The 14,179-nt window shown below is 40.7% G+C and overlaps 1 protein-coding gene and 1 long non-coding RNA gene across 2 annotated transcripts; both read right to left on the bottom strand.

Moving 5' to 3' along the window:
• Nucleotides 1–2,524: 2,524 nt before the first annotated feature.
• On the bottom strand, nt 2,525–2,869 carry LOC149253051 (uncharacterized). The gene has a single exon (XM_089454351.1). The coding sequence runs from the start codon at nt 2,867–2,869 to the stop codon at nt 2,525–2,527; it is 345 nt and encodes a 114-aa protein (XP_089310477.1).
• A 9,273-nt stretch (nt 2,870–12,142) lies between these two features.
• Nucleotides 12,143–13,222, bottom strand: LOC149253050 (uncharacterized). The gene is made up of 3 exons (XR_016266110.1): nt 12,933–13,222; nt 12,510–12,849; nt 12,143–12,430 (listed from the first exon to the last, which is right to left on the bottom strand). It is a non-coding gene; the product is annotated as an uncharacterized LOC149253050 (long non-coding RNA).
• Nucleotides 13,223–14,179: the final 957 nt, after the last annotated feature.

Raw genomic sequence — 14,179 nt, 5'->3', positions numbered from 1 at the left:
TCATGGTATTGTTAAAAATGTCACTTTTACTTTAAGAATTTAACATTACCATGAAATGCATATCAACACTAGGGCCATAGGCTTGAACATTAGGTTGTCTCACTCAAAAAATCCTCTTTTTTATAACTTGAGAGGCATCTAGAAGCATCCTGGAGATATTTTAGTCGCCCAATAAAAAATTAGAAGCAAAAAAATAAAAATAAAATACAAGAAAAAGTCAAGTTAGAAGAGGAAACTCCACCATACGGCCTGGAAACGTGTTTCTGGCTGTACTAGCCACGTTTCCTCCTCGAGAAACGGACCAGTACGAACAGAAACGAGTTTCCAGGCCTTATGGTACGAGTTTCCTCATTTCCGTTTCGTTTCCGGCCGGAAACGGACCCTTCTCCAACGTTTCTTGCAACTTAGCTGAGCAGGAGCAGAGGCAGGCCACATGAGTTAAAGGCAATTCTCGGTTATTTGTACATGGTTTGACAGTCATTTAGAGGTCGAAGTTTGTTTGGCTAATTGCAGAAGGCCTAAGCCTTGTTCAGTGCCATAGAACGGTGTCGTGAGGCCCATTTCAGGGCTAGAAATTAGCCTAGGCACCAGCGTGTGGGAGCATGAGATTAAGAAGGGAAGGTCGCAGACATCTAGCAGACTGTTGAAGTAGAATTGGAGGGTTGAACAAGTCTGTTTGGTGCCCTAACAAGTGGAATACACACACTTGTGACCTATGGAGACAACTAACTCGGACTTGTGCACATTCATCAAAAGACAGGCAACTCAGATTTGAGGAAACACTTCAGACTTGTGGCCATTCATCAAAAGACAGGCAAATCAAATCTATCATGGCATTTCTTGGATCTGTGGTGCCACGTTTGAAAACAAATTTGGATCTATAGTGACACCTTCTTGAAGTCACAACATTGAGATTCTCTTTACAGATCTTCTTTGGAGACAGTGTTATTACAAATTAAATTTGATTTAGATCTTTGTTATTAGTCTACAACAAAGTCTTTCTTGAAGAAACAGTATTAAGTGCAGAACTTGGATGATGGAACAGTGTCATAAACACTAGTAAGACACCTTGAAGCATTGTTGAAGCCTTGTAGAACCAAGCATAGTTTGAAGGCTTGTTGAGACTTATTGAAAACCTAGGATTGTATCTAAAACCCGTGTTGGAGCAACCTTAGGAGACTTGTTGAGGGATAATTGAAGGCATCCTTGATTCATTATGGAGACACCATTATCGAGGATTTATTGAAGCAAGCAACTAGACCTTTGAAAGTTTCTTCAGCAACTTTCAAGTCTATTTTTGGAGCTTTGGAACCTTGGAGATCTTGGAGAGTATTTTGAAGAATTTTAGTGAAGACATACTAAAGGATTGTTGGAGCACACCTTGGAGAGCCATACAGAAGCTTTTATTACCTATTGGAGACATGTGTAGAAGCAAGTTCTTGAACGCATTCTTGGCAATCGTGAAGCATGATTGAAAGCCCTCATGGATTAACTTCGGAGAAGATTGATTGGGTATCATGAAGAGTATTCGTGACACTTACTAAAGTTGTCATTGATGAGCAATTGTGAAGCATGATTGAAAGCCCTCATGGATTAACTTCGAAGAAGATTGATTGGGTATCATGAAGAGTATTCGTGACACTTACTAAAGTTGTCATTGATGAACAAAAGTGTTTTGAAGATTAATTGAGGGAATTGTTGAAGGCATTGTCAGGGCTTCTTGCAGAAGATATTGGGAGCCTTGATAAAAACCATTGACCTATCTTGAAGAATTGAAGCAAAGGGTTGGAGCCCTAGAGAATTGGAGTCCTCACGAACACCATGTTGGAGCCTAAGCCAGAATAGAGGGTTGGATCCCTAGAGGATTGGAATCCTCAAGTTGACCAAGTTGGTGCTTGGTGAAGTACAGGTTGGAGCTACACCTGACCTTCGGTACCCTTAGTACATCCTAGACTCACAGCAACCCTCCTAACTCTATCCTGAATGGTACAGTTCCTATTCCTTTGCTTTCCTTCTGACTCTTATCACCAATCTTCACGTGTATATCAGAGTCCCATTCGATCAGGCTATGAAATACTTCTCACAATCTTGTCATATGCTTCGACGCTCCGCTATCTATGAACCAAGCACCCTCACGAATGGTGCTCCCTGAGAAATGAGAGATCAGAGAAAACTCCTCATTGAACCTTTTCGAGAAATCATCCTGTTCGATTGTAGCTAGAGCAGCCATTGCCATCTCCTACTTCTTCTCATTGTCTCCTTTCTTCCTATGTGGACACTTACTCACATAATGAGCAAACTTGCCACATGCAAAACATTTCACTTTGCTCAAGTCTTTCTTCTTGTTGCCATTGTTGAACTTCCATTTGCCCTTCTTCAACTTACTAACAAGAGCAAGATTCTCATCATTAATATTCTTATGAAGATCTTTGTCCCAAAGTTCCTCTTAGATGAAATCATCCCATAACTTGTTCCAATCTGGTAGATTCTCCCGTGAGACTATTCCTTTGATGAATGGCTTCCACTACTCTAAGAAGCCCTTCAAGGCAATCCTCACTAACTCAAGTTTTGGAACATCATCACCAATGGCACTAAGCTCGTCACAAACTTGTTGAACCCTTGTAAGATACGAAGTCACATTCTCTCCACCTGTCATCTTGATGTCCCTAAGCTTCTCTCTCAATACCATCTTCTGATTCTCGTTCTTGTTTTGAAACAAAGCTTTCAGAGCCTCCCACATATCCCATGCAGTGTTCTTCTCGGTGAGATGAGGTATCAAGTGATCCTTGACTCCATCAAGTATGATTAACTTGGCATTTGCATCCGACTTGTTATGCCTAGCCAACTCAACCACATCAGTTGGCAACATGATCTTCGTGTCGGCAAACTCCAATAGATCATTCACCAACAATACTAGCTTGATTCTTTCCTTCCACAGACTTTAGTTGGACAGTCCATGTAACCGATCCTCATACCTCAAGCCAAGAATCATTTTTGACATGTTGTCTTTCCTTCAACAACAAGTCGACTCAACTCCCTCTTAGAGTTGATCCATGTGCACACTCTAATCCAACCACCCTTCAAAGTAGTTATGATACCATGCTAGAATTCCATGCACCCAAGGTCTGGTCTATGTCTTATAGCTAGGAACATAAACACACTAGCAATGCCTAACTTCAAAAAGACTTGCACAACGAAAAGATAATAGCAATGAGATCGATTTAGTACACAAGTACTTATGGCCCAAAACTTGTTCCTTATTAATCCTTCAATAAGAAAACATTAGGGATCTCGTACCAAGGGTCATGGCCCTTTAGAATCCCCAATACAATGTCAAAATACAGGTCAATCCTATGACCAATAACCTAGGGTTGAGGCCAAGTCCCTTAGGCTTTCATCTACCCCAACAAAAAAATATGAAGATAGTCCTTTGCTTCACAAATCAATTTGCTTACCTGTTGTCCGTTGAGGTGAGCTTCTTTACCTTGCTATTGGTTTTCCTTGCTTGCAACAACCACCAATAGTCTTCTTTTGGCACTAGGTCTGCCTCCCTTAAACCCAACACATGGATCCAACACCTTTTCCCTCATTGTAGCAACACTCAAACCTTGTTGCCTACTCTCTTGGGCACCTAAGAGCCTTCAAACATCCTTTATCTTGTTGCCACAAACCTTAACAGACCTTGGCCTACTCTGTTTCCACTCAACCAGCCTGAAACAAGCATGCAACCCTCCCGCGGCCCTCCTACGACCATGATGTGGTTGTCTGCTACCCTTTTGCAGTTGTTTGCAGTTAGGCTACACCAAATAGATGCCTCGATCCTCCTTTCAAACCACAAAAACTCAGTCGTCTTTACTTGCAAGTTGTGGCTCCTTGCTCCTCTTCCACACACAAGTGAAGTTACTTCTCATCTTATGGTTTAGCCTTTCCTTTGGCTTCTATATATACTTATTCAAGGGGTGTGAAATCCCAAGAGGTGTGTCCCTTGGCCTTGTTGGCCGACATGAGCCTACTTGAGTCAAAATAGAATTAAATTTATAATATTCGTTTTCTTGGGTTTCAAACTCACTCCATTGGGTCCAAAACTCCAAACTTTGGGTGCCTTGTCCACAAACTCTTCTTTTTGTGGGTTTTCTCCTCACAAGCCTAGAACCCAAGGCTACACAATTTCAACATTTGGAGAAGAAATTTGGAGCTAGGGTGACCTTTGAAAGATATTTTGGTCCACATGTCCACATGAGGGGAGATTTGGGATTTTTCTTCTTTAGATGTGTCATTAGACAGCATGAGAAGGCTCCCCTTTGTTGACAAAGCCTTGAGCTTATGCAAAACCTAACTTACCCTAGATACCATTTTTTGGAATGAGCGCAAGTGCCTAATGAGCTTCATTTGGATGAGTATTTTCACAAAGAAAAACAAATTCCTCTCTTTGGATTTCCTAGAATATTGGCTAGTTGAAGATTGAAATATTCCTCACTTTCCATTGTTGTTTTGTTCAACATATCATAACAACCCTAAGGCTGAAAATTCACAAGATTAAGATCACAGAAACCTCTAATCAAAACTGGTGAAATTTATGTTTTGCATTCAGTTATTTTGCATTGGAAATTTCCACACTATGTTCGAATAGAATGGTAAATGCATCTAAAAGGGAAGGTACTAAAAAGGGTATTAAAATGAGAAATTATTTTCCTTATCCCATTTACTATTTGTAGATGATGTGGTTTTATTTGGCCTGGGAATAGTTAGGGAAGTAGAAAAGGATAAAGAGATCCTTGAGTTATACAATAAGGCCACAAGGATGTATGTTCATAAATCTTTATTGCTCTTCAAGGCTTTGCCTAAAGCCTACTAACTACAAATTCAAGGATTGGAACTAGATGTATGACTAAGTTATGCTACCGATGGTTATCCAAGGGATGCAAGCTAAATTTTGTCAAACTAGTTTTGGAGGGGATACCTATTTATTAACATTCTTTAACTTACATACCAAAAGGAATGTTAGAAAAAAGTACTTCGGCTTCCTTGTGGAAGGAAAAATAAAAAGGGAAGGAATATCATTGTTTGCATGGAAAAAGTTTGCAAAACCAAAAAGAGAGTGAAGGCTTTTGGAGGGGCCTCACTTATCTAAAAGGCATTAGTGAAATCTTTATCCATTCAAAGGAAAATGGTTGGTGCAAAAGGTTGAGGGAAGAGATAGACTAAAAATTGGGGAGGAACCATCCAAGGCATTAGTGAAATATTATCCATTCCTAGGACAATCGTTGGCCTAATAGGTTGGGAAATGAAATAGACCAAGAATTAGGGAGGTCCATATATGCTGTAAAGGCAATTATAAGCTATCATTATCTTTAAAAACTACACTTCAAAATTAGAGCATAGCAAATGCAACAAACTCTAACTCCATGTGGAACCAAGGATGAAAAGAACCATGCAAGATATCATAAAACAAAACGATGCTATGAGTTTAAGATGAAAGAGAACAAAGAAGAAGAAAAAATTGGCAGTGTATCTAGGAAAGGAAAATGGAAAGGGGAGAGTGTATCTAATTGTTTTGAGGTATGGTATAAGGAGAAAGTAGTAGCAAAACATAAATTTTTGTGTTAAATAGTTGTGTGGGCCCTATGGTTGATGATAAATTATGACATTCCAAAATTTAAAGAAATCCTAATATCGACAAATCAAAGGCATGGGATACTTTGATGTAGCATGTCAAGGAATTCTTGGTGTCTTGTGGGATAGGAGGAAAGTAACAAATTGGTTATATATTTGAGAGAGTATAAATTTTAGGTTCTTGGTTGCTGCTGAAAATTGCATCTAAGGCTTTCCATCGAGCAATACTGCAACACAGGCAGCACAGCCGAATCTTCTCCCTAAAAAATAAACAAGGCAACAGAGTTATTCAAAAAGAGGAAATGGAAAACCTACTAATCCAACATTTCAAGGGCATATTGACAGAGCCGCAAAGCAACCGAAATGAAGAGATAGCCAAGATAAAACAAGTCATTCCCAAAAAAGTAAGTAGGGACCAGAACCTTGTGCTGCTTCGAGTGATTACAGAAAAGGAAGTTGAGGAAGTAATTAAGACAATGGCGAAAAACAAAGCCCCTGGGCCGGATGGTTTCACAGTGGAGTTCTTTCAAGCAACATGGAGGTTCATGAAAAAAGATCTTGTTAATGCAGTAGAAGAATCAAGAAGTCACAAACGAATGCACCCAGCATGGAATGCTACCTTCTTGGCCTTAATTCCAAAAGTAGACCAAGCAGAAGAACCCCATAACTTTAGACCTATAGCTCTATGCAACGTAATCTATAAAATCATGGCTACCATAATGGTAAAAAGATTACAACCTTTGCTCCCAGAATTGATAGCAAAAGAACAAACAGGCTTTGTGAAAGGTCGTCAGATAGTGGATGGGATTGTAGTCGCACAAGAGGTGATCCACTCCCTAAAGAAAACTGGAAATAAAGGAATGATGATCAAACTTGACTTAGCAAAGGCATATGATAAACTCAGTTGGCAATATCTACAAGAAGTTCTGCAAGCCTATGGATTTGATGAAAGATGGATTGCATGGATTTTGTCCATGATATCCACTCCTAGTATGTCAATCCTTCTAAATGGAACCCCAACGGAAACTTTCAAGCCCACCCGTGGCCTAAGACAGGGAGACCCTCTATCTCCGTTCTTGTTCATCCTAGCAGCAGATGGCCTAGGTCACTTAATCAACGACAAAGTAAGAAGAGGAGAATTCAAAGGGCTCAGCCTATGGGGAGAGGACTTAACTATCACACACCAACAATTTGTGGATGATGTGATGATGTACAGCCAAGCAACCCTTAAGGAAGCTAAAAAACTCAGGGAGATCCTAACAGAATTCAATAAAGCTTCAGGAACGGAGGTGAATAAAGAGAAAACTGAAATCTTCTTCTTCAACACACCAAGAATGAGTCAAGCCTTTCTGGCAAGAACTTTGGGGTTCCAAATTGGGAAATTCCCTACAAAATATTTAGGAATTCAACTGAGTGATCAGCAGAATAGAGTAGCGAATTGGCAAGGACTGATAAGGAAAATTCAAAAAAGGATGGAAAATTGGACATTTAGAATGCTCAACACACCGAGCCGCCTCATACTCCTAAAATCAGTCCTCCAAGCTATGCCAATCTACCAAATGGCAAGTCAAGCAATCCCGAAGACCATATGTCAGAAAATGGTGCAAATTTTTAAAAAATTTCTATGGCAGGGGGCAAACAAAACAAAAAAATGGGCGTTGCTTTCATGGACATGGTTAAGCAAGTCGGTTCAAGAAGGAGGTCTGGGACTTAGAGACCCAAACATTCTGAACCAAGTCATGGGGGCGAAATTATGGTGGAGATGGATTCAAGGAGGGAATGACCTCTGGAAACAACTGTGGGAACAAAAATATGAAATAGCACGGACCCCGGAAGGTAAACTCTGAACACTGATAGAAAAAAAAGGCTCAGCTATTTGGAACCTAGCTAATATGAACAGAGCTCTGATAAGAGACAACAGTTTCTAGGAAATTCGGGAAGGAAATAAAGCAAACTTTTGGCAGGAAGGGTGGCAACAGAGAGGTATCCTGAGTCAAGTTCCTCAGCTACAGGAAGTACAACAGTACACAACCCAAATAGTGGAGGACGCAGTAAGGAACTACTGGGTAGGGAACCAAAACAGCTACTGGAGACAATGGAAGAGGAAAAGTGATTGGCCTGAAGCCCGAGAAACTGAGCAATGGAATACATATCACAAAGAACTGGAAACTAGGAAAATAGCTATCAAAGAAGGACCAGACATAATAAGATGGGGCAAACGAATTAAAGGCATGTTTACAATATCAGAAGGATACCACCTGAAAACAAAAGAAGCGGGCAATGCAAACATGGAAAAATGGAAAAGACTCTGGCAATTAAAAACCTGGCCAAAAGTGACGTTTTTTACCTGGACAATGCTACATGGGAGAGCCCTAACTTGGGATCAGCTAAGACGGAAAGGAACGCATGGACGCTCACGTTGCGCACTATGCCAACGGCAAGAGGAAACTATGGAACATGTTGCTAATTCCTGTAATGTAAGTAACATCCTATGGCAAAAGCACCAACAAATCTTTGGGATTACAGAAAGAAAGTTAGAAAGCATTAAAACAACAATTGAAACATGGAGTAGCAAACCGTACCGAAATGTAATCCTTAACCATGCCTGGAACTTGTCAATTGGATTCTTCCTGTGGAATCTATGGAAAGCCCGAAACAGGGTAATATTCAGAACAGATAAAAACGACATAGAGGAAATCTAGAACCAAATTATGGAGAATATAAGGGAAACAATAATTCTGGGAAATTGGACAGAGGAAGATTGGAAGACAGAAGGCATGGAAACTAGCATCATGAACCGACTGGAAATTCAAGTAAGAAATATAAGCAGCACAAGGAAGATACAAGATGCAGAACAGGTAAGAGCGGAAGAAAGTTATAAGAACCCCCCCCAAGGATTCACAAAACTAAACTTTGACAGGGCAGCCAAAGGCAACCCAGGGGAGGCAGGGATAGGAGGGATATTCAGAGATGAAGAAGGAAGGATCAAAAGGGTATATGCAATGGACTGCGGCACTGCTACCAACAATGAAGCAAAATACCATGCATTAAATAGAGGACTGGAGATAGCGATACGAGAAGAGAAGGGGATTCTAAGCTAGTCATTGACACTATAAAACAACTACAACAAGGAACAAATGCAGAAAAACTAAGCAAAAGCTGGCGGATGGTGTGGGTAATTTCAAAAGTCGAAAAGCAACTTCAACGACTGGCATACATTATCGCGTCCCATGTGAAGAGGAAAGGAAACGCCCCGGCAGATCTCCTTGCGAATTGGGGATGCCGAAACAGAGAGTGCCAATTAGATATGGGAGAAGCAAAGCTCAACAGGAATGAGGAAATGAAACAAATAGAACAGGCCATCGAGGCAGATCAGAGGCAACTAGAGAACCCGAATGACGTTGAGAGGAGGGAAGAAAGACGAAAGCATATGCAGGCAGATCAGCAAAGATCATCCATGGAATAGAATAGACCGGAGGAAAGGACGGAAAGGACAGGGATGACGGAGGAGGAAAGAGAAAGGATAATCCTGAGAAGCATGGGAGCAGAAATGGAAGGAGGTGGGCACAGGGAGAATAGGACAACAGGATTGAGAAGAGACAGCAGAGGAAAGCCAGATGGCAATGCGGAGTCAGCACAGGGACGGCAAGAGCAGCCGGGAGAAGGTAGTCATAAATGAAGCACGGAGGACAAGACATTTGGGCAGCATCCCAAGGAAAGTGGGACGGAAAGCGCGCCACGGATCGTCGAAAATGGAGACAACTAGAGGTAAGGTTAGGACAGAAGAATGTTAAAAGAATAAAGTTTAAGGGAGTCCATGCATATTGCATGTGGACGTGGGAGAAGGAAGGTGGCGAGAGAGAACGCGTCGACAGCCAAAGACAATTGCAGAAGAGAGAACAGCGGCTCCAGACTAACGGGTATGTGAACTCTTCTCCCCTTCACTTGGATAAAAATTCTTACATGAAGAAAAACGTAGGCATGCAGATAGATAAGAATAGTCTGCATCTCCCCAGACTCAGTTATCAAGTTAAGATAGCTTGGGTCGGGAGAAAACCATGTGACTCCATGGTTGGAATAGCAATGCGAAGGGTTCACAGGAAAAGAAGGTCCCAATACTCCTTGACCCCTGCAACAGATGGGAAGGCCCTGGAATGCCAAACCCTGAGATTATGCCTTCGGTAAGGCGAACCTGGAACACCCGAGTGAGGAAGAAGATCCCTTCCACAGATTCTCGAGAACTGAGGAAAAAAAATGGGAGGGGGACCCTGAAGCTGTGGAAACCAAAACAGGAAGGGGGTCAGGAAAACCTCAGAGAAATGGGAGGGGTATGGATTACAAGGCAGCCCGCGCGGCCCAGCAAATCTACACCAATTATAATCAAGTAAACCTCATCAAAGAAAACTTGGGCCAGGAGAGCTTTAGAGAGGCTTTGGATATGTATTTACGAGTTAGACACAACTCAGAAGAACCTAGGAGGAGGGGTAGTAGCGCTATCCCCTCCAAGTACTTGCCCCCAATAGACAAAACTGACCATTGTGTTTATACTGTGATAGGGCTAAACCATAGTGAAGGGTCAACTGTAACCCAGCAAGCAATCTTGAAGAACCAGAGCACCAGGAAACTGCCCAGTAAAAACATGGCACCCAGGAGAAGCAAAAGGAATGTCAAGCAGGAAGCGGAAACAAGCAGTAGGGGCCAGAAAAAAGGCAAAAAATCTACAGATGAACAGGTAAAGGAACTTGTGGATGCCTACATGAAAGCAAATACGCAAGAAATTCAGGAACAGATTTGGAGCTGGGAACGTGAATTAAGACAAAATCTTCAAGGTAGAAACCTTCCCCTACATGAGTGGGAAGAAATGATACATGATCCAGGCACTACAAATGGCAGACAATCTCTCTATACCAGAACTCTGCAACTTTATTGGATCATGAAACACATAGTCGCCCGAGCTATGACCCTCCATCAGGAACACATGGAAGGAGAAGTGGAGAACCGACAGGAGCGAAACAAAGAACCAGAACAGGTCAACCGGGAGATAATGAAGGATTTGGCAACCATCCAGATCCAAACTTACAGGAACAATCTCGCTTTGGGTCGCATTGAGCAAACTCTGTCTGAGCTAAAATGGAAACTGTTTCAGCAGGGATGAGAACTCCCAAGCCCAGGGGTAAAGCCGAAGAACAAAGGCAAACAGATGATGACTCCGGAAGAGCAGGCAACTTTCCAGATCACCTCCTCAGATGAGGAGTAGTTGGTTTTTAGTTTTGTTTACAGTTTTTGAATGTTTTTGTCTTCAAGACTAGAGAGAGGTACTGGGGAGATACAGTTGTTGATGATGAACTTATTTATGTTTTGGAATGGATACAATGCTAATCGATGGCCACCTGGTTTCCTTCGGGCAAGTGGCTGGTTAATCGATGTCTTGGGACTGTAAATTTTGAAAAAAGTAAATATAGAAAGTACTACCTTGTTTACAAAAAAAAAAAAAAAAAAATTGCATCTAAGGTAGAGCCTTGAAATTTTGTGGGAATCCAAGAACATTACAGAATAGACAAAAGGGATCACAATCTGGAAAACTTATTATTGATCTTGATCTCGATCATGGATAAAATTAAAGAGGTGAGAATTAAATTTGCATATCACCTTTATGCATGTTTATAGGGAACTAAATAAGAAGGCAAATGAGCTCTTAAAAGAAAATTGTCACTACAAGCAAGAATGTTAGAATATCACTAAAGAAATGTACAAGGTTCAGTCCAAATGAAAATCCTTTCCCTTTTTGACTAGTTTGTGAATCTAGTGGAATAACCCTCTTTGACTTCTTAGCAAATCTGGTGGAAGAATTTATTGTATAAACAATTTTCTTGTTAGAGGAAGTTAGATTGAAGTGTTTTTTTTGGGGGGAGGGGCGGAGGGGAATATTGACAAGATGCCAGCTAATATTTAAATAGACCATCTCAACTAGTGTCGGGTTAGCTCGTGGTAAATTTTGAGGAAACAATAGAAGTGGCAAAGTATGTTTGGACTCTGGAGAGTCAAAAGGGTATATATATATATATATATGCACACACACTTGTACACACTTGTCTTGACGATATATATAATGTGATTTCACACACACTTGTCTTGACGATATATATAATGTGATTTGTTGTAGAGGCACTATTTAGCGTTTACAAATTGGAATGTATGTTTTTTAAATTGAGAGGGGCTATTTAGGATTTACAATTTTTGGTCCTTAGCTAAGATGTGCTTTTAGGGTTTATGTTCGTTGGTCGGATCTGCGTTAATTTCCAGCCCATTAAATCTAAAAGGGAAAAAAAATATAAAAACAAAAAATAACTAGGCATACCTTCCATCGTCTTCAAATCACATTATAATCACATATTTTATATATAAAAGATAAATGAAACCAGACATACTTTGGATCTGCCTTAATTTCCAACCCATTGAATCCAAAAGAGAAAAAAATATAAAAACAAAAGATAACTAGGCATACCTTCCATCGTTTTCGCCTTCCCCCATTGCGTCTGTGAAATATGCATCCAGGAAACACAATTCCATGAGCATGTTGTAGCTGTGGATGGTGGGTTGGAAGCCATATTGGATTATCTTCTCACAAAGCTTAGTGGCCTCGTCTGGTTTCTGGAGGAACCCCGTCACTTTGATGAGAGTAAGTCCGGCAATCGTGAGGTACCCCTTTCTCTTCCATTTCCTGTACCAGCCTCTACGCCTCATCCAAATTCTCTGAAGTAGCATAGCCTGTGATTAGAAAGGTATAGACAGCGGCATCTAGCGGGCAGCCATATTCCTGCATTTCAACAAATGTTAACATACAATTATAGAAAAGCAAAAAATATATATAAAAAAGCAAAAATAACCAGGCATACCTTCCATTGTCTTCGCATGCGCCCACAGAGCAACTGTGAAATCTGCACCCAGGAAATACAATTTCATGAAGATGTTGTAGGTGTGGATGGTGGGTTGGAACCTGCCTTAGGATCATCTTCTCGTAAAGCTTAGTCGCCTCGTCTGGTTTCTGGAGGATCCCCATCACTTTGATGAGAGCAATGTAAGTCGGCAGTCAATGAGTATCCCTTTCTCTTCCATCTCCTGTAACAGCCTATACTGTCTCCAACTTCTCTGTGTCCTCTAACAGCCTATACGCCTCCTCCAACTTCTCTGTGTCAGAGAGGTATAATCAGCCGCATCCAGCGGGCAGCCATATTCCTGTATTTCAGCAAACAATTTGAAGGTTAACATACGAATATAAAATAAGGAAAAATATAAAAAGAAAAGATAACCGGGCATACCTTCCATTGCCTTAGCCTGCGCCCATTTCATCTGTGGAATCTGCATCAAGGAAATACAATTCCATGAGCATGTGGTAGGCGTGGATGGAAAGCCGCATTGTATCATCTTCTCATAAATCTCTGGTAAAGCTTAGTGGCGTTGTCTGGTTTCTGAAGGACCCCATCAAAGTAGCATCCTCGTAACTTGTAAATCCTGCAGTCATGAGGTATACTTTTCTCTTCCACTTCATGTAACAGCCTATAGGCGGCTGCTACCTATATGCCTATGGCTAATTTGAAGGCAGTTGTCTATAACTCGACTTTTTGAAAGTTTTTTGGCGGGTTTTTCCGGTCGAAATTCCACAGGAATTTATTGGAATCCCAAGTTTGATAGCTAGTTTTTGCACAATGAAAGTGTCCTGGGTTTTTCAGGGTGCTAAATCTAAATATGCAGTTAAAATGGTTCTAAATATACAGTTAAAAAACCATTTTAACTGCAACAAATCAAGATTCAACCTCAATTTCTTCGGCGGAATTCCGTCACCAAAATCTCCAAAAAAATCACATTATAGACAACTCCAATTTGAAGGATAGCATGCATTTTAATTTAAAATAATTTGTCAATGTTAAATGTCATTTTTCCAAGTTGAAATAACATTTTTATTTGTTTCCAAAAATAAAATAATTAAAATCAGACATACCTTCCATCGCCTTGGGTCAGTTGGGCTACTTTGGATCTGCCTTAATTTCCAGGCTATTAAATTTAAAAGGAAAAAAACATTCAAAAAAACAAAAAATAACAAAACAGAAAAATAAAAAACTTAAAAAAAAATTGACACAGATCAAAGTCATTTACATGGCCATGTTCAGTGAAGAAAAAAAAACACCAAAAACAATATAACAGCAAAATTTAAACTCCACAACTCATCCATGTTCAACCAAATCTATGGCTCCATGGCCAACTGACTCTGCAAGATTAACAAACAGAACTAAAAATTCCATTCCGCCTTCGCCAACCAACCCTGTTCTCCATCTATGGATCCATGGCCACTTTTTGCATGAGTGTTACTCGTCTCGTCCAGCGCTCCCCTGCTCTGCGCCACGGCTCCCCACTCCCGTCCAGCGCTCCCCCGCCCCGCCGCGCCAAGCCCTCCATTCATGTCAAGAAATTTTAAATTGTTATGTTTTATTACGTGTCTTCACGACCTTTTGGCTTTTTTCCAACACAATCACTATGATTCTTTTAATCATTATGAACTTACCATAAA

The sequence above is a fragment of the Pinus tabuliformis genome, chromosome 7 (genome assembly GCF_031772625.1).
Source record: "Pinus tabuliformis cultivar Carrire ecotype Pingquan chromosome 7, CPIR1, whole genome shotgun sequence".
In the NCBI taxonomy this organism is placed as follows: domain Eukaryota; kingdom Viridiplantae; phylum Streptophyta; class Pinopsida; order Pinales; family Pinaceae; genus Pinus; species Pinus tabuliformis.
Note: the sequence above shows the minus strand (reverse complement) of the source record. Positions and strands in the feature narration are given on the sequence as shown.

Excerpts from the sequence above, each read along its gene's own strand:
- LOC149253051 (XM_089454351.1), bottom strand. The coding sequence starts at position 2,869 with ATGTTGCCAACTGATGTGGTTGAGTTGGCTAGGCATAACAAGTCGGAT.